Source organism: Pseudopipra pipra, chromosome 1 (genome assembly GCF_036250125.1).
Source record: "Pseudopipra pipra isolate bDixPip1 chromosome 1, bDixPip1.hap1, whole genome shotgun sequence".
NCBI lineage: Eukaryota > Metazoa > Chordata > Aves > Passeriformes > Pipridae > Pseudopipra > Pseudopipra pipra.
The window spans coordinates 109,093,063-109,114,079 of NC_087549.1; the positions used below are offsets into that span (position 1 = coordinate 109,093,063).

The window sequence follows — 21,017 nt, forward strand, 5'->3', positions numbered from 1 at the left end:
TGCCAAAATACTTTATTTTTCTCACTAAATTAAAAGAATTTCTCTTAGAGAAGAGTGTGTGACTTTCTCCAAATGCAAATTCAAGGTTATAACAAACCATAAGGCTTTTAAAAAGTCTTAAATAAAATGCAACCGCTCTGGGCAGCTTATGGCTTAAAATCTGGAGTGTAACAGTGTGTAATTTATTGTCGGTGGTGTGAGTCACAAAGGACTGACATGACCCTAAATGCCTTTAGTGATCAAAGTGATCCAGGTGACTTGGGCTTCTTTATTCCTTGGTGAGTCACGAGAAATACTGTGACACAGAGCTCTTCACTCTTCATACAGAGCCATCTTGGACTGATCAGCCACCTCCACAGGCTATTTAACATGCAGGTTCTATTCCAACTTATTACTGGTAGTGGTTAGCAGGGAAGGTAAAATGCACAGAGCATCAGAGAAATGGATACGCTTTAAATTGCTGATACTGCAGATACATTTCAATTACTCCAGTTCATCTTCAGTTTACCTCTACTCCACCCACTATAGTTGTTCTAATGGAAGTCAAACAAATAGCGGGTGACGCCGTGAACCAGTGCCCTCTTCCAGGGCCTGCCATGCCAGGAGAAAGTCTCACTCGCCCATAGGTACTCAGCAGCTCCTTTGTTGGACGTCAGAGCATAATGAGATACACCAACAGAGCTGTCTTAATTAGTGCTTATGAACAGCCCGTCATTCCAAATGTGCCACGCTAAATTACTATCCGAGTGATTTAGCAAATCCGGCTCATTCTGACGGATATGGGTTAGACAGCACTTACAAAAGCCCACTGCCGCCAGAGCTGAGGCATTGGCTCCCAACAGCCAAACACAAGGATAAATTACAGTTGACTGTTGTCTTCCCCCAACACTGCTATTGTTTGCAAGGCAAACGGCTGTCAGAAGTATAAGCCTGGATCGCACACTTTTGAGGCATCAGTCATGCCTGCCTTTGTGCTGGCACTGCAACTGCTGTAGTTTGCATGCTACTAGAAACAAACAAATAACTGTAGCAAGCCAACTCTGGGCAAAACTATTTTCTAATTTCCCTAGAGCAGTGGTGTTGGCCTCAGTGTAGATGTGCCAGTGTAAAACTGCAGAAAATCTACCCTATGCATCTGTTTTTTCCTACAATTTTTCACAACTATATATTTAAATGTTACCAATTTCCATTCAATGTTCATGCACTTATCAGATAATGTATATATATGCATGTGTTAAATACAAAAATGTCATTACTCTCATTTCATAAGAAAGGAAAGGGTTTTCAGACCTAAATACCCTTCAAAATTTAGACCAAAGAGGTTAAAAACCACACTTTCAGAAAAGTTATGATTTCAACATAAGTATGAAAGTCAGTAACCAGATTTTCAGAAAACTTCATCTATGGAGAGGCTACAATTTAAAAAATCTGGTCATAAGTGACATACTGAATGTAACATAAGTACCTGGAGACAAAATGAGAAATGTGTTGGATAACACATTATTAAAACTCACGTGATCTAAAGCATATTCTAAATATATTGAAGGTACCCACAAAATCAGAGAATGGTTTTGAAACAATGGACTGCTTATACTAAGCTGCAGAAAGAGCTGGATATTCCTAGCAACCAATACATGTGGTTAAGCCACAGGTTTTCGGTCTGCGGATTTCTACATGTCATGCAGAAGTGGTAGGGGAGCCTGCTGTCCACTGGCCTAAATTCCCAATAAGAGGGGGTCTGCATCTGCAACGATCTCAGAACTGTGTGGCTCAAACTGTGCAGAAAGGAGTGGTTTCTGCAACAAGGATCACTCTGGTTTTCTTAAATGCAATCAAACAAACAACTACCAATCAAACAATTACTGATGGTTTGCCTATTACAAAGGGTCTTCACTGAATCAAAAGGGAGGGCAGAAGCATTATGCACTTGTTTGAAGACTAAGCAGTTTCTCAAGAAGCATCATAGACACCTAGGTCTCAAAAGCAAAGGGTCACAATTGGGAAACTAATTTATCATGCTAAGTTTTATCACGCGCAGTCTGTACTCTGTCTGCTAGGACTGTTGTGTGTGGCTCTATAACTAAAAAATAATAATAATGTTTTGTTCCGACATTCTTTTAAACAAAGCTGCCTTAATGAAGTTGGTTTGCAAATTAGCTGTGGACTATGACTGCCGGTCAGAAAGACAGAACCCTTTTATCCAAACTGCAGCCTAACCGCCTACCCCACAACCACCCATCCCCTGCCTATAGCATTTTCCCTATAAAATGCCTTCTGGAAGCTGTTTGTGTTGGGAGGAGAAGAGGAAATGGTTCCTCTGCAAACAACTTGGCATAAAATAAACTATGCAAACTCTCCTGAAATGTAAGGATATCTGTTCCACCAGGGGTACAACTCACCTACATTTTGAAATGAGAACACCACAAATTCACTTTGCCTGTCCTCAGTAAAAGGATTATTATCAGAGGTGATCGGAAAAGAGGCAAGTCAGGTCAGTCACTTCTCTGCATACCAGAGCTGTAGCTGCCAGAGGCCACTGCCTAAGCAAACTGGAAACAGGAGATCTTGTTATTTTTCCCCTCCTTCATTAATATTCATATGTGAATCCCCTGAGAACTGCCTGAAGTGCATAGGTGTTACAAAACAGTGCTCACTGGTTCTTGTGTGTGTGACCATTAAAGCAGGTGCTTACCAGGAGTCCAGTGCAAGAAGACCACAGCAATCTTCTCCCCTAATTAGTAAGCATTTAGTGTTTCTTGTATGAATTTTTATTTCCATTTTGCATCTTGGGAGAGAAAAAATCATGTATTCAGACATCAACTCTAAACATTTCACTTCTACTAAAATGTCAACATTATTTTGGAAGCAGATTCACACAGATTCATCAGATATTTAATGCATCTTTTCAGCTTGAGAAAAGAGTCCATCTGTAGAGCAACTGTAGGGTGGTATTCCAATAACCTTTCCCAGCCACCTGATCTGTGTACTAATGAAGAGTTTTAGGCCCAGGCTCATAAAACAGGAACTTTCATGTTACACAATCATCTTCAGGTGCTTGCATAGAGCTGGTAAGATCATTCTGAGTGCTGGGCATGTTCTGAACCCACTCCTGGTGTGCTGGGCTGCTGCAGCACAGGTCATAGCCTTTGTTGCCTGCCTTCTCCACTAATTGTTGAGGCCAAGTTTCATCTATCTGAGCTTATGCATAGGGTTCAGACCAAACATCCTATGCAATCTTTGTGGGCAAAAGAAACAAAAAGAAACATAAAGCCAAGAATTAAAGTCTTAGCAAATGAAAGAGTTATTATTAGTCTGGCTACAATGATGCTAAGTCCAAATTAGCTAATTATTGCAGCTAATTCAATAATGATATAATTAGAACTACTATACACAAACTTAATACACAAGCTTAATATTAACTATGCCTTTCTCTAGTCTCATGCTCACGCACTGGGCTCAAAAGTCAATAATATCATCTTTAGGAAAAGCAAGGGTTGGTTGTAGTAAATTGTCGGTATCCCAAGTTCTTTGCCATGATTACAGTGCTAATATTTATGATTTCTTCTTCCTCTTTGCCAGGAGAAGAGTAATGTTGTGCGTTTCCTCCTCCTCTCTCAAGGTCTGCTTGGGGTAATTTTTTTATGTTCCCTAAGTCTGTCAACTTGCTCCTTCTTTGTTGGGTCACAGTTCCATCTTACATCTCACTTTACTGCAGGTTATAGATTTTTACCTACATTGCAGGTAAACCACAAAATCCATTGACTCAATTTCTGAGGCTTCATGTCTTCAGTGATCTATGGCTGACAGTTTCTAGTTTGTGTCTATGGTCCTGGGACCTCCGTTACTGTCCTGTGCTTGAATTTCAAAGGCCTCCACTCTTATCTTGTACTTGCATTTTGGGAGGCCCAAAACACCCTGTTTTTTTAATCTACAGTCTTCAAGGCATGGTTTCCAGATAGCTTAACTAATGTTTTATGAACACAGCCTAACCACCTACAGCCAACATCTACTTTTTTTGGCAAGATCACTGGTACATTATTAAAATTACTTTATAACTGGGCAGAACACCTCTCATTTCTTAGTTTATTCAAGCATGACCAAAAAGTACCATGCAAGGCTAGCAGGAGAAAGCCCTATAGAGGATGCTAAAGTGATTTTTTTTTCCCACACTCCACAAGTGATAAATAGAAACATAGGCCATGCATGAATCTGCCTAGATACAGACTGGTCTAGGAAAGAATGTGGGTTTTTCTGTCTACAATGATATATTTACTCTTCCATTTCTATATCTATGTAACTACAGATGATAGTAACTTTCAAGGAAAAGTAACTATGAGGGAGTGTTCCTGGATGTCATTCATAGCAAAACCAGCATAATGGAATGAAAATATAGAGGCTTCTAGCCCGCCATTGGAAAACATTATTTTTGTGTGTTTGGCATGAGTTTCAACATCCTATATCAGAATTCCTTTCTCATTCCTGTCAGAGACACTCTTGGGTCAACTTGCTTAACTAATCCTTACTTCATTGCTGTAATACTGCTACACTACTCTTACAATATTACCCTTTTGAGAGGTACAGGGAAGGAAGAAGGTCTAGAACTGTGAGTTTCCATTCCTTTCTTTTCAGTTACCTAGAAAGAAGCTGTTGATGACCTGACATATGGGAAGTATGTTAAGCTAAAGAGTTGCGAATTTTGGATAGTTTTGAAATAGTTAAGTGGGAACAGCTGTTTTGCATGGAACTAACAAATCAGTTATCTTTTTTCTTTTAAAAAGAGAAAGTCATCTTCCTGTTTAATAGAGGTGGCAGGCAGAACCAAGAATCTTTGCCTCAACTTTTTAGATTGTATTTTTCATCACTTTATTTCTGCAGTTTCTGTGACCCATTAATAAACACTGGAGTCTTTTTAGGTTCCACTGGAAAGTTGGCAGCTCAGAGGGGACATACCAAGGACAGATGCTGGCACTGAAGATGAATTTGCCTATTATACTTGATACGCTGGGCATCGTTTAAATGGGAACTGTTTTATCAGTCACTATTTTATAGAGACAAAATTCAGAAAAGGAATCTGCTTTTGCAAGGAAAAAGTTCTTGTAAATTGATCACTGATTTGAGAATATAGCCAAAGCTCAGAAGGAGGAATTTCCTGCAGTTATGAAAAACAAAAAAAAAACCCCAAACTGGCTACTAGGCAAAGAATCTAGCCTTGATCCATACTTAGTCAGTAGCAAAACTGCCAACTTTGATGACAGTAAGACTATAACTATTAGGGGTTAAGACACAATATATATATAGATTTAAATACAAGAGGAACATCCAATTTGGAATAATTATCATGCCTCTAAAAAGGGGTTCAAATTGCAGTGATCCTGACCCAACCTCTAATCTGTAAAAAACAGATAATAGAGAATTATGGATTTCATTGCATCTGACTGTTTCTCATGAAACTAAAGTCCTGCCCACTCAGCTTGGGCACAAGTGATCCCACAAATGATGGTATGTTTTGTAAGAAGTTGGGAGACTATCCAAGGGTTATTAGCCAAAATCTCCCTTCCCTACTGTTATATAACATGCTGTTAGCATCTGAGTGCTCCTACTACTCACACAGTCCCTGAATGTGGCCAGTCCTTAGGTAAAGTCTTTTGAAGCCTACATAAAGTTTTGCCTCTGTAATGATGTACTTGGGGCCTTACATTAACAGATGAGAAGAAATCATGTCACTCTCTACCACTACCTGAAAGGAGGTTGTAGCAAGGTGGGGGCTGGTCTCTTCTCCCAGGCAACAAGTGACAGGACAAGAGGTCAGAGCCTCAAGCTGTACCAGGGGAGGTTCAGGTTAGACATCAGGAAGAATTTCTTTACTGAATGGGTGGTCAGGCATTGGAACAGACTGCCCAGGGACGTGGTGGAGTCACCATTCCTAGAGGTGTTCAAGAAATTATTGGATGTGGAACTTCGTGCCACAGTCTAGTTGACAATGTGGTGATCAAAGATGTGGCCCTCAAGATCTTGGGGGTTTTTTCCAACCTTAGTGATTCTATGATTCAATGTCAGTGTATACCCAGAGACACAATGTAATCAATTAATCAAGAGTTTACCACACAAATACACACCCATCAAATACAACCTTCTTCCTGAAAAAAATGCAAACGACACAACGCAAAATGGCTGGGACTATATACAATTATTTGTATTTATTTATAAAGATCAGAAAACCAAAGGAAAAAAATAATGAAAAGTGTAATTATAATTCAGTTATTTCATGTCTCTAAAGTCTTAAGTGAGTTAAAATAATGAAGGAAGATCAAAGATAGATTATTTTTACTGAGTGATGGCTTGAAGAGATGGTACACAGCACACTTCTGGTGGTACCAGTGACTTTACCACCACAAACTCCAAGTCATCATCTGTATCTCCACAGAAGGATGCAGGAAGTTCATTGATGCAATCATCTGTTAGAGGCTTGGAGGACAGAATTTACAAAAAAGGAAAACAATCATTCCTCTTGTAAATTCCAGCTAATCTGTCTTTGAGATAGATCAATAAATTGATTTGAGTGCTTAAAATGGGACGTAGCCTTATGAAGGGACTTCAAACTAAAGCTGCAGTTCAAACAACTTTGCTCAGCTAATTTCTAGAGACTCTTCCTTGCTTAGCTAGAGAGCTTTTCTGCAAGTGCATGTTTTTGAATACCCAAGGTAGTAACCTAGTCTTTGTAGAAACAAACAATTCAACGCTTAGTTCACATCTGTTCTTAGTTTGGATCCAACTTTGATGGAACTCTACTGTTCTGCCCAATTTTCCTAAAAGTCTTGTTCCTGTAGACATGTACAGTCTTGAAGATCGACAGGACTGTACAAAATACAGATGTGGCCATCATGTATGTTCAGACATTTGCCCCCTTTATGTGATGGCATATGGCAGCAAACACCACAGTAAGGTTCAGATGTGTAGGAACACTTTTTACTGCTGAGCAGTGCTGTTGTAAACAGGACACTAATCTGAGAAGCAGGAACTAGGAGCACGATATTTTGACCTGGTGTAATGCTGCTTATCAAGGGAGAACCGGCCTCTGGCCCCTGCTTGGAGTATTGATTTTGTATCTCACAGAAAGAAGTGCAGTTTCCAGTGTTGGGATGGGCACTCCTCTTATTGTACTCACAACCAAGTTCAAGCACACTTGTTCTTCCAGCCCCATGAACATCAAATGCTTTTCTCTACTGCTTCCAAAGAGTGGAATACGAATGGTGGGTGGCCCCCACCAATGTAGCTGTCAGCCTGATGCTCAGGGTATTTTGTCCCAGTGACACAGAACCCATTAGCACTGAACACTCAGACCGAGGAGGGAGCTGAACCCAAGTCTCTCATTTTCTAATTGTTAAACTAATATCAAAAGTAACTGCCAGCACTTCCTCTTCAAACAAAAGTTTTCATTTCTCTGTAAGAAAGGATGTCAGCACTTCTCCTCACAGCTGAGGTTCCCAAGTGGTTAGAAGGGCCACTGGTGCTCTGAGGTAGCCATTCCTGTGGTCAGAAACAGTCCAGATATCAGACTCACTCTATTCTGAATGTCTCCAATCATCTAGCTTTGGGCAGCCATGGGCTGGCCATGCTGGATTTAGACTGTGCTCTGCTCAGCCTGCTGCTTTCTCTGGATCCCATTAGGAGGTGCTTAACTTCCCATGGAGCCTAACACGGGTTCTGGATTCCTCTCCTGTGTGTAATATCTGACACATAATCAGAAACAGATCCTGGCCCAAAGCTCTAGCAAGCCAAAAATGGAGAAAAACAGATTGGCTGACATTCTGCCAGGGTTACACTCTCACAGGAATAGTGATGCCCATGGGAAGACATAGATGTAAATTAATTTGGTCCCAGTATTATGGCTTGCAGTTGAAACATTCAGTTGTTCACAAGGAAGTTGTAGTGGATACTATGAAACATACTGGCTTTTCATATTTTACATTGCAACAGCAGTTAATGTTTCTCCTTAGATGTTTTGATGAAGCTGGAATGACAGTGTGATGACAGCCAGCTCTTATGGTAAGACAACATTTCCCCAAAAAATTAACTTCTTGAAATGGCTGAAGCACTACATTCAAATAAAGGGAAAAAAACCCTCACCCCACAACTTCAAATAAATATCCTTCTAAGTACCAGGAACCAGATCCTCATTTAATATGATCCCTTAAATCTGTTATGAATTTAAGCAATTTACAGATACTGAGCATCTTTGCTCCAGAATAAATAGAACTGAAAATAACAGGTGTTTTTTTTCTACTCCCTCCTTTTCATATTTTCTTTTGATCTTTCCTAAGGACTGGTATGAATGTAATTGTCTTCTTGGGTAAGTGTCCACAGGAATCCAGGGCTTTTTCTCAGCAAAGGAATAAAAAAAAAAAAAAAAGAAACTTTAGAGCTACCTACAGCTTCAAATAATCTCCTGTTAAAAAAGCTTGCCCTTGATTCTTCTAAGATGGGTAATAAAGTGATAAAGTTCATTTCTAAGACAGATGAGTAAATGCATTGAAAATTATTTGTCTCAAACTGAAGAAAGAATACATTTAAACCACATTCGATGTACCTATTGAATTTTACCTCCTGTGTGCCCCACTGAGTTACTGTGGTAAAGAGTGTCATCCAAGTGCCCTGATCTGCTCAGAAACTACAGCCTGGACATACGAGCCACCAGGATGCAAATAACACAGCCAAGATCCCATTGACTTAACAGCCAGAAGAGGACAATATGTACACTATGGTCTATCCTTCTGCCTCCACTTGCAACCCCACAATTCTGCCGAGACGATGCACTTAATTCCTGAATTCGTGCCAATCATTGTGTCAAGGATGAAGTCATTTAACCTGAGGTCATCTAAGCCAGGCCCTTACCTGCTCCAAACTGGCAGAACTCTTCTCACTTCAGCCAAGCTAGGACAGTCGAGGGTATGCAAAACTGAGACTGGTAGGGTTTCTGGGGGAACTGTCTCTTGCTATTGCACACACTTCTCCCACAGAATACCAGTCACAAACTGGAAACACTCCATCTTAGAATTAATTAGGTTTTCTGTCACTGTCCTAACATGCTAGAAACCTGTTCCAGGGTCTGACTACTCTGTTGGTTTGAAAATGTGAAGTAAAAAGGCACTTGAAAATAACAAAGTAACACTGGGCAGAAAATGGGGCCAAAAACCCCATTATATCACTTCAGTTCGCTTCCAAAATAAAGTCTCTGTTTAGTAGGCATCAGTCCAGCTGGTCCTTAACTTTTAGTAACTATTGCCATTTCTCTAAATAGAGTGAAAAATTGATACTGTGTCTCATCTGATTTCTTTCAGAAATTTTAAATGTAGTTACAACACCTAAAAATATTTCTCCTGCCTCACTTGTTGCTTGAAGATACGTGACCATGTAAGGGACTGACTGAGATTTGACATGTTACCACACACTAGGAGTGTCACAGCAGCAAATCTCTTAGCCTCCAGCAAATATCAAGTCATCTGCTTAACTTGCTTCACAGTGGATTATCTTAATTCACATCACCTTGCATTTGCCTCATACACAGACATTTAACTCAGATTAGCAGATAAACTGATTTTGCCTCTGACTTTAGACAAGAGGTCCTCAGTAAGTTTTGCACCTCGGGTCATCTGCTGTGATCTGCCGTTTCAAGACATGGCAGCAACTCAGCCTGTTCTTCTGAGTTTAGGCCCAAATAAAGGCTACTAATAAAACTCTGTAAAGGCCAACTGCTAAGCAAAACACACAAGGTGACTACACACATGAAGGAAAAAGGTTTACTCACAACTTATGCACCTTCTCATGACATCTCAGCCAGATGGATACCTTGGAATTAGTTTATGAAGACCAGGAGTTGGGTTTTTTGGAGAAGTATATATGGTTTTGCTGCTGAGTGTTGTTCTGTGGTAGAAGGGCCGCTGCATTCTTTCCAGTGCCAATAAACCTACAAAATCTGATGTATGAAGTAAAAATCTTCATTAGTAGTATACATTAGTGTCATGGCATGCAAAAGCTAGATGATTTTGTTTAAACCTTAAAACAAGCACCACAGCCTTGCAAAAGACTGTGGCAATTAACTAGACAAAAACAGTTTTCTAGGATCTCAAATTACAATGGCATCCACTTAGCTAAATGCAAGTGAGAAACAAGACACATGATCTCTTGTCCCAAATAAGGTTTTACCAAGTAGAAGCTAAAATAATATTAAAGTATTGCTTGTTTAATAATTGTTAAAAAATCTGCAAGGTTCCTATTTCCCTCATAAAAGACAGGCTTTCTCAGGACTGCGTTTGTATTACTGTACTTCAGAATCACAGGGTGCTGTAATAGCAATTACCATCCTTTGCAGTTGATGTGCACTTTCAAAGCACCAAGATGATCACAGTTATAAACACCTTCAATTCCTGGACTTCTAAGATATATTTTTTGCATTTCACTCAGCTCTTAAGCAAATCTCATGTGATCTTGAATTTCAACGTGAAACTACAGTAGAAATTTAAACTTTGCCTCCCCAACACTGACCTACTTCATCCTCCAACAGAAAGATCACAGCTGGGGCAGGAAACTGCAAAGCCTGGATGTAGATTTGACTCTCTGGGGGTGCTCATACACTGAAGAGGAGGTTGCTCTTTACTTATCAGGTAGCTCCTGCTGCAGTAACATGGCCCAGACCTCGATGGGTTTGCTTCCAAAATAAAGTCTCTATTTAGAGACTTCATGGGGCTAGACCTTGCCCCATAACCAACATGTACTGTCTGTGGCACAAACCTGCCCATTCAAAAAAAAAAAAAGAAAAGAAAGAAAAAAAAATCAGCTCTGCATATGTTGGACGCTGACCTCCTTCCACCTGCATGTATTTTGGTCACTGGCAAGTACAGGATCATAGAATCATAGCATGGTTTTGGCAGAAAAGACCTTAAAGATCATCTAGTTCCAACCTCCCCTCCATGGGCAGGGACACCTTTCACTAGTACAGGTTGCTCAGAGCCCCATCCAACCTAGCCTTGAACACTGCCAGGGACAGAGAACGCCCAACTTCCCTGGGCAACCTGTTCCAGTGCCTCACCAGCCTCACAGCAAAGAACTTCCTCCTAATATCTAGTCTAAAGCTACTCTCTTCTAGTTTGAAGCCATTCCCCCTTATCCTGTCACTACATGTCCTCATAAATAGTCCCTCTCCAGCTCTCTTGTAGGCTCCTTTCAGGTACTGGAAGGTCACAATTAGGTCACCCTGAAGCTGTGTCTTCTCCAGGCTGAACAAACACAATTCTCCCAGTCCTTCCTCGTAGGAGAGGTGCTCCATCCCTCTGACCATCTTGGTGGCCTCCTCTGGACTCACTCCAACAGATCCATGCCTTTCTTGCGATGAGGACCCCAGACCTGGATGCAGCACTCCAGGCATCTCACCAGAGCGGAGTGGTGGCCCTTCTCCAAGGGAGGAATGATTGGGGAGTTGGAATTTTTTTTTTTGGTTGGTTGGGGATTTTTTAACATCGATGTTTTGAAGGCAGAACACTCCACACGTTCTTCCTAACTCCCGGGAAGGGTGCCTGCGGCGGGGGAAGCACGGAGCGAGGGCTCCCGACCTTCCCGGCCCGTCGGAGGCGGGGTGCCAGGGGCTGCGGCGCAGGAGGAAGTCGGCGCGCGGCCGGAAACCGGGATGCGGAGGGCGGGCAGGGGGCGTCGCCGGGGCCCCGCCGTCCGCCGCGGGTCTGCCCGGAGCGCCGATGTCCCAGCGGGCGCCCAGGGGGCAGGGGCAGCAGGAGGGGCCGGAGGAGGAGGAGGAGGGGGCGGCGAGGGGCAGCCAGGCGCGGCCCAAGAGCCATGCGGAGCCCGCGGCGAGCGGCGGCAGGACCCAGGACCGGCATGAGAGGAAGCGGAAGAGGCAGGAGGCGCAGCAGCTTCAGAAGATCCAGCACCTGGAGTCTTTGTAAGGAGCGGAGGCTGCCCGCGGCTCCCGCCCCTCGCTGCTCTGAGCCCACCCCGCCGGCATCTGGGGCTGGTTCCCAGTGCGGGGCTGGGGATTGTTTGGGGGGGTTTGTTCCTCCCCTGTCCCCTTACGGGTGGGTCGGCACAGGGGCTTCGGGGCCGCCTGCAAGGGCTGCTGGGCGACTTACTGAAGGCTTGTTTGGGGGACAAACGGGTCTAGTCCAGGTTCCTCCAAGTCCGAGGGACGCAGCATAGAAGCAGAGGTGGTTCCACTAGGATGGACTAAAAAAAAAAAAAAAATTAAAAATTAGGATAAAAATGTTTGAGATCTGCCTGATGATTCCATCATCAGGCTTCCGCGGTGCTGTAAAAGGTTTATGTTATTTCACTGAAAGGGAATTATTATTTTAATGGAATAAAAAGATCAGAAGGTTCACAAGAACGTGATTTTTTTTTTCTTTTCCAAGTGGAAGTGAAAAATTGTTATTAAGTGAACCAAACAGCACTGCAAAGTTATTGTTATAAAGATAGGATGAATGTACTTTAATCACCTTTTCACTGCTGTTCTCATAGTATTAGTATGATTTTGCCTGGAATTCCTGTAGGTGTGTAGGTAGGGGAGGTATGCAGCCAAGCCAACAGAATATTGCATATGCCATTAAACTTAGGGCCTAAAATGAGGTACAGCCTGTACAGATGTTTTGTGTCCTGACATATAGATCATGTCTGGAAAGTCCTGTTGAAAAGGATCTTTCATAAAGCAAAGGATTTCAGGATTCTGGTCTTGCACAGTGCTGTTCTTTATGTGCCGTTGAAAAGCAAAACCAGAAAAATCTCTGTCCACTTCTAAGATGACTCTTTAGACTGTCCCAAAGGTAGCACTTTACAGAAAACAATATATGTTTAAATACAGAGGAGACTTAGGGGGGGAAAAAAGACCTCAAAACAAATTCATTTATACAGGCCTGCGTCTTTCTAAGTAATGTGTGTTCTAAAACTCCGGGACCATTTCGTAGTGCCTTGGCATTTAAATCCTAAGCATGTGCACTTTCTCAGTTGCTATGTGCTATGTGTAGCACCTGTTTGCTATTTGGATTTTAATAAATGGTATATCTACTGTTAACTCCAGAGAAATGCTGCAGGAAATATGGTACTTTGGTCAGTAGGGTTCTCTCTTTAGGTTTAATACACAGATGATGAAATTATTACGTATTAGGTTTGGCTGGCAAAGGTAAATGTAAGGAACAGTCCAACTTGACGTTTTCTGGTGCCTATGTCTATGATTTAGCAGTGCTGGAGTAAAGAAGTTTGGGTCAGTGAGATCTTGGGGAGGAATGGTACAGAAAAAGAGGAGAGACTTATGCATTTATGGTAACTGAAGCTAAATTGAATGTACCACACATCCACAACAAGTAGTTTTTCTCCTGCAAGAATGTGAATCTGAAGGATGTTTGCAAGAGACACATGTGGTGATATGACAGATACTCTCAGTCAGTTTGCATCCATGTGCTGCTGTAGTTCTTGATCATTAGTGATAGAGTAAAATTTAAGAAAAATGCGAGCTGAAGGTTTTAAGTCTATACCATTGAAAACCTTTATTTTCTCAGTTTATTTGTCTGTGCTAAGCTGCAGAGTAACAATATTTCTATTGCTTTTCAGCTATGAGAAACCTCCCCCAGGACTAATTAAGGTTGGTAAATTTTTAGCATTACAAGGGATTTTCACACAACCTGTTCTTTAGGCATGTAAATGTCAGTGTTACCTATATAAATTACAGAGAGAAGTAAGTGCTTCCCAAGAAAAACTCAGAGAATCCTCAGTTACAAGCAGATCCAGATGAAGGGCCCAGAATCAGATAGGAGGAGACCAGTTCTTTTATCATCTCTTAGCACTCACACTTCATGCAATATTTAATAGTGTGGATGGAGGGGAGTCATTTATGGAAAGCAGATTTGCAGTTTGAATTACACGCTTTTCAGGATTCTTCTTCATTGCTTAGGCTTAAATTTTTCTGTACAAGTGCTTTCCTTTCATCACATTAATTACTTTTGCCAAATTTATATACCTAAGCCATAGTGTAGTGCTTTTAACCTAAAAAATACTGCTCTGTGTTGTAAAGGGTTTTTTTTAATTGCCATGTCTTGTAGCAGAAAGAGTGTTAAGTTTTCATTTACATAATTTGTATTTAATTTATATAATTTATTTAAATTACTAAAATAGATGGGAAGGAATGAAATTAATATGGCAGTAAAGTTCTGCCTGGAATATTCAAGGGTGAGAGAAAAAGAATTTTAGATCCTTTGTGTCTTACAACGGAAAAAAAAAAAGTAATGGGAGATAGGTTTCATACTAAGTAAAGGCCTGCACTCTTTAAAGGATTAATTTTTACAAAGTTAAAAAAAAAAAGGAAGTTATTGCCCTTATATATTTTTTTTAATTTTTTTTTTCTTTTTCTGGTAGGAGAATGAAACAAAACCAGAAGACTGCATACCTGATGTACCGGGCAATGAAAGCGCACGAGAATTCCTGGCACATGCCCCAACAAAAGGGCTTTGGATGCCTTTGGGAAAAGAAGTCAAAGTTATGCAGTGTAAGGCCGAAAATATTCCAGGTGTCATTAGACCTTAATATATCCACCCATTTACTCTGGGGGGAGGGCAGAATGTTGTCGGACAGATAATGAGGTCCAGGTAGATTGGCATCATGTTGATATAAAAGCATTCAGTATCTTGAAGGCTGTAATAGCCTTGTATTTTAATGGACATTAAATTTATCAACATAGTACTTGTATCTCTCTGTTTGTTCCAACAGATTGGAAATATTTTGCATAAATGTGGGTTTGGTTTTTTTATACTTCTTCCGATCTGTCTCAGAGGTGCAATTCACTGCTGCTTCTTTTTTTAAAGGTTGGAGGTGTAAACGTTATGGACACAGAACAGGAGATAAAGAATGCCCATTCTTTATTAAAGGCAATCAGAAATTGGAACAATTTAGAGTAGTGAGTACAAATATTGTAGTACTATTGCTTGTCTTTTTTAGTCCTGACAATGCATAACCTTGCAAGTGAAGAGAAGCCTGTCAGATGGTGCTTTATTAAGGACTTTTCCTCCGTCTCTAGTATAATATAGATGCCGACAGTCTCCTAATAAAGAAAAAGCTACAGATGTGGTTGGATGTTTGACTACTTTGCAGAAAATCTACCCTTCAGGAGGAAAATTTGTAATTTCTACAACTAAATTGAAAATCTTCAAGAACCTATTTCAACCATTATATTCATTTTTTTGTGATTAAAATGTCAACATAACAAAAAATGTTTAGTCAAGCTTGAGCTGCCCACATTACAGCTGCTTCAAGCCTTCTGCTCTCGCTGAGAACAACCACATCATGAATGCTGTTGTCTAGGTCTGTAATCCAGTCATTGTCTACAAGTCTGATTTCTTGCTACATAAGGCTGCATCTCAGTTCTGTAGATTCTTCCCGCGTGATCACTTTAACTTTTCCCATTGCTCTGCATTGTTAATCTAGATTTCAGGCTCTCATCACTTTGTGGCTTATGTCCTCATTTCTGTCCTTGAGAAATGTAATCTGGGATAATTCTGTCCAGATTCTGGATTTATACTGGTTGTATGCAACTACAAACAGTATTTTTAACCCTCTCCCATGACCAGATTGCCTCTATTCTTCATTTTTCCTTGGGCCTCTTCTCTGTTGCATCAAACCCTTGCTCTATGTCCAAGCCCCTTCATGGTGCATTCCCAATGTCTTTCATTTGCTACTGACATTTCGTTGCTACTGACATTTAACTGGTCAGCACCTGCTATATCCTCTCTCTTGGACTTGTTTGCTTAATCTTCCTGCAGAAATGGTCACCCCATCTCTGCTGCATTCTCGCGTGGCATGAACCCACCTTAAAGCTTACGTGCTATCTTCCTTCACAGCTATTTTTTGCTGCATTGCCTGTTTAATTAAAATTAGCTGATTTAAGAACCAGTAACAATACTGCATAGCACGATAGCACAACTCCATTATCTGTTTGTCTTATATTTCTTGTTGCTGTTTTCCTGTACGTTTGTATCCAAATTTTTTAAATATACTAGAAGGGTACAGCTCGTTATTTTGAACCTCAGTATTTCATCTATGTCTAGCTATTCCCGTAGATTATGTGTGGGATTCTTGTAGTTAACTGTGATTGAAGATTTATTATACCTAAGGAGAGTCTCCTTCATTAGTGATGTAATTAGACAAGCTTTCCCTGAAGTTAATACACCAGTTCAGATGAACGATGTTAAGTCTGAGAGTATACTTGTGAATTAAGAGCTTGCTCAGCATATTCCATCATTTGATAAAAAGCCTCTTGCATTTGGTTGCTTTGGTTTATTTTTTTAGGAAATAAAACTGTTGGTGATAAATACTTTAATTTACCAACATTGGATTTTCTGTTTTCCACTTTAAAGGCACATGAAGATCCAATGTACGATATAATAAGGGAAAATAAACGTCATGAAAAGGAAAAGAGGTAAGTGTATCTGTAGTAAACTGCATTTTCAATTTAGTTTTTATTTTGATAACATGGTACTAAGGTATGGGTGAAATTTTTATATAAGCTTACTTTTAGCTCAGAGCATCTTTTTAATGGCAGTTTCTTTATGTTGGCAGACTAAGGCATTTCTGCTTTCTGAATAATGACTCCTAGTACTTCTTACCTCTTTAATTCTATTAGCTTCCCCAAAATGTTCCCCAAAACAAAGTTTAAAGATGAGTTGTATTCATTTATGCCATAATATTCAGGTACTTAGGTTTAGGTTTTTTAAGCCTAAGAAAACAGTTTGATTTTTTTTTTCTTTCACTGACTTTTGAGATGTTTTCTAAAATTTAGTATGTCAAAATGCCTTCAGCAGACATGAAGGGGTGGATTTAGAAAGCTAGTTCAAGGCACCTGGTGTTGCTCCTTTTGTGAGGTCATTATTTAGTATATAAAGCAGCAGAGTTTTTAATGCCTTCTTGCTTGAACTGCATCAGTGGAATAACCGAAAGAAACTATAGGTAGCCCATAAAGCAGCGTTGCTGGTGCAGGTGCATTACCTTTTCCCTGGAGAGGAATCCTTGAAGAGGATACTGAAGAACAGTAATAAAATGAGCAAATACTTCATCCTCATTTGCCAGTAATCCTTGAAAGTTCAAAGGAAGAGCGCCTTCCAAAAATACTTCTGCATCCAGAGTAGAGCCTACTCTATAGCTCCACTGACATCATCTCTGTATCAGCAGGGCAGTGAATGTAATAATATCATAATCTCAATATGCATCTGTGTATGGGTAAGCATAGAACTTCTTATCACCAGGTGGTCAGGTGATAGCTGTTGCCTTGTTATTTTGCACACATACATAAGCCAATAAGCCAGTCTGCATCTGCTATCCCATGGGATGGAAGGTGTCTGAAGGCACAGTATCTGCGTGTCTCAAAGGGGGTTGCTTCTATCATTCTGTGATATTATCTGTAATAGGAGTGTAATTAAGCAAAGGAGGAAATGTCCCCCTGCCCTTTGCATGCAGCTTCCATTCCTCAAGCCAGGAAGGAAACACAAAAGCTAGAATAAATTACTACAGGTAGAGGAGAGCTAGAAAGGATTCTCACTGACTTTTTTTAAACTCAGGATACAGCAACTGAAGCAACTCCTGGAGGACTCTACCTCAGAAGATGATAGTAGTGATGACAGTGATGAGGATGATGAAGATGGCAGCAGCTCTACTTCCTCAGAACATAAACACAAGAAGAAAAAGAGAAAAAAGGAAAAGAAAAAAAAAGAAAAGAAGAAGAAGAAAAAGAGGAAGCGTAAATCATCCAAATCTAATGAGAAGTCAGAATCTGACTGACAGCAGTCACCTGCTGCATGCTCATTGACCTCTCTACTTGTGAACTGCAAGGAAAGATCCAAAGAACGAGGAAGAAAACACCAGAAAGGGCTTTGTTAAACTTGGAACATACAGGTGTACGCATACAGCAGCCTACACTGGCATCCTCTTCTGCCCCTCTGCAGTCAGAAAGAAGAAAGCTGCGTTAAACCATACTCAGCCATATCTTTGTGCTGTAAAACCTGTGCTAAGGGTCATCCGTCCTCGTCAAGTTGGGCCTCTGCGCTGCCGTGCGCGACCATCAGCAGGAAGTGGTGACTGTTGAGGAATCACCGACAAATCTGCAGCATTAGCAGACTGTCCACTGAAGTGTCTTTTCTCCATGAAGTTATTTTATTATAAACAAAGCCTCACTGTAACAGGACTCCAGTTTGCACCATGCAGAGCACTGGGAGTTCACTTACAGTGCTTATAATAAGCAGGTTGTACTGTATTTTTTTTTTCTCCACATACGTGCTGAAGTTCAGTGTACTTATCCTAATATTGGCAGCTAGCTAAATAAAGAGTACTGCTGAAGGGGGAAAAAGTTAATCAAGGGGATTTACTTTAAGACAAAATTGCAGCATCAGCGAGACTTGATTTGTGTGTGTGTAACAAAACCTCAACATCATCACCATTAACATGCACAGCTCTGAAGCATCTAAAGTTTTCTCTAAACTCTAGGAGTGGGAGCCAAGTGTAATGATGTTAGATATTCAACTTTATCGTAAGGAGGTAGTGGTTTTAGTTATTTAAAAAGAGGGGTTTCATGTAAGAAATTAAAAAGATTAATTTCTGCATATACTTCAGTATCAGTTGTTTTGATACAATTGGGGGGGTGTTTCCTTTTAAAAAGGCTTAGGGGAAATAAATTCCAACCTACTTTTTATGTTTACTAGAATTATTTGATGAAGTAACATTTTTTGAATCGTCTCACAAAAATATAAATGTATCTTTCAAAATGGTTTTCAACTCTGTGAATGTAAGCCACAGAGCAGTAGTAAAGAACTTGTAAGCAGGAAGAAGAGAAAGTTTTGTGTACATCATAGACCTTACATATTACTATGGTTTTCTTTTAAATAATCTTGCAGACTTAAGGAGGAAGATAGCTATAAACAGCATTACAGTAATCATCCCTCTTTGAAACCTCAGGATACATTGGTACAAAGCTGCAATTTGAGGGACTAGATGGTGGACACTGGTACTCATAGAAAGGAGAGAGAAAACTAGATTTGCTTTGAAAGGACTTCTATAGAATTCAGTCTCTGTGCTTATACTAATACTGAACACCCCCCCCCCAGTAAAGCTCCAAGACAGTAGAGCAAATATTAACAGTGAAACAAAGGAACCATATACCAAAATGCATCCAGGATATTTTATTTTCTCCTGAGAGCTTTGGAAAAGAAATCAAGGGAAATTATAAATTGGGTTTTTTCCCCTCCTACATGTGTAAGAATGATTAAGTAAAAATAAACCCCCATTCCTTATCAGTCATTCACAAATGTTCTGAAAAAAACCAAGATAGACAAGGGCTGCTTACAAAAAGATTCTTCATTGTATTCCCAGAGTTGTATTTTACCCTCTATTTAGCAAAGTCCCTGAGATGGGATTTACTGGTGATTCCTGATAGTTCCCTGTATCAGCATAGTCATCATGAGCAAATTCTAAGTTCCTGGCTCTTTCACCAGAAAAAGCTTTAACAGCTTTGGGGAGATATAATGGACTGATTCTCTTGGCCAGGTTGGATTGGGCCTTGAGCAGACTGGTGTAGTGGAAGGTGTCCCTTCCTCTGGCAGGTAATTGAGACTAGATGATCTTTAAGGTCACTTCCTACCCAAACCATTCTGTATTTCTTGTATTGCCAGTTGGTGCTGAGAAGATCGATGCTTTTATAGCATGGGTGATCATTGGATAGATGCTGGAAGCCTGATATTCACCTGATGCATTCCAAGAGAATTCTTACTCAGGTTTGTCTAGAGCAGAGCTAACCTGAACATCTCTTCAGTTAGTTCAGCTTTGGTTTAATAAAAACAAATTCAGTTTTTCCTTTGCAATGCCCTTCCTTGTTAATGGATCTTTCTACCTACCAGGGGTTTACTATTTGAACAAGGAAGGAGAATACCATAGGAGACCATTTTTAACTTGTATAAAATGTAATTTAAAAATTTGAGATGGCAAATTTCTGTTCTGTGCCAGACTAAAGGTCTATTTATACCAGTATCTCTTTCCAGTCACGGTTAATAGAAATGCATACACAGCAGAACAGTGCAAACTCTAGTGGCATTATTTCAGTTACTTCACTGAAATGCTCTCTCAGCCTCTACCACTTGTAGTGCAGTTACTCTGAATAATACATTTTAGTATTTAATAGGCTTGGATACATTTTTTCCTTTACATCTAGTCACTTTCCTGCAAACCTTGTGATTTCCTTCAGCAGTGAACTCTTCTTCACTAATTATTAATCTGTAACAATTTGCTTTCACACTGCTTCCTGCTAGTTTAATTTCATATACCTTCATTCTTGCACTGGAAAGTTATGTGAACAACCAATTCCTCTTTCTTCTCCCTATATCCTTTCCACTTTTCTAGATCTCTAATCATATCCCGTACATGTAGGTCTTTACCAAAACTCATAACAAGTAGCATTTGAAAATTAAAACTAACAGTTTCAGTAGAGTAAGATTTATAATAGTGCTGATTAGCAGCCAGCACTAGAGAGGAGAGAAGCACAATTTGTATCATCATTTGGCATTTTAAACAATGCCAGAGCTGTCATTTAAGAGACTCTAAGTCTTTTAGAAATATGTAGACTAGAGATAAATACCAACACTCCTTTTATATTAATGGAAAATTGTTCTTAGTAGAAGTAAACCCAGAAAGCAGGATAGAAAGTTATAGTCTTAAAAGACTGATTAGCCTCATTTGTTAAATCATAACCATTTAAATGTTTTTGTTCAAACAATTTTTTTCTGACCTACTTTATAGACGGATACTTCAATTTGCAAGTCTTGCTGAAGCCTGAGGGTTAGAAATAGCATAAATGTATTGTTCCAGGAATTTAAATAAGTATGAAATGCAGCTAAAACAAACCCCATAAGCAATACAGCTTCACAGCTCTTCAGCTCCCAGCTTTAATTATCTTAATACTCTGAACAATTTTTGTCAGAAAGGTATTTCAG

At 40.1% G+C, this 21,017-nt stretch overlaps 1 protein-coding gene across 1 annotated transcript; it reads left to right on the plus strand.

Annotated features, from left to right (window-relative positions):
- Positions 1-11,709: 11,709 nt before the first annotated feature.
- RP9 (RP9 pre-mRNA splicing factor) lies at positions 11,710-18,642 on the plus strand. The gene is made up of 6 exons (XM_064670684.1): positions 11,710-11,950; positions 13,609-13,639; positions 14,410-14,539; positions 14,856-14,947; positions 16,404-16,465; positions 17,601-18,642. The coding sequence occupies exons 1-6, from the start codon at positions 11,748-11,750 to the stop codon at positions 17,818-17,820; spliced, it is 738 nt and encodes a 245-aa protein (XP_064526754.1). The 5' UTR covers positions 11,710-11,747; the 3' UTR covers positions 17,821-18,642.
- Positions 18,643-21,017: the final 2,375 nt, after the last annotated feature.

Bases quoted from the DNA above. Each gene is read 5' to 3' on its own strand.
- RP9 (XM_064670684.1), top strand. From the start codon at position 11,748: ATGTCCCAGCGGGCGCCCAGGGGGCAGGGGCAGCAGGAGGGGCCGGAG. The intron at 14,540-14,855 runs GTAAGGCCGAAA...CTTTTTTTAAAG, and splicing joins AGAAGTCAAAGTTATGCAGT to GTTGGAGGTGTAAACGTTAT. The intron at 16,466-17,600 runs GTAAGTGTATCT...TTTTAAACTCAG, and splicing joins CGTCATGAAAAGGAAAAGAG to GATACAGCAACTGAAGCAAC.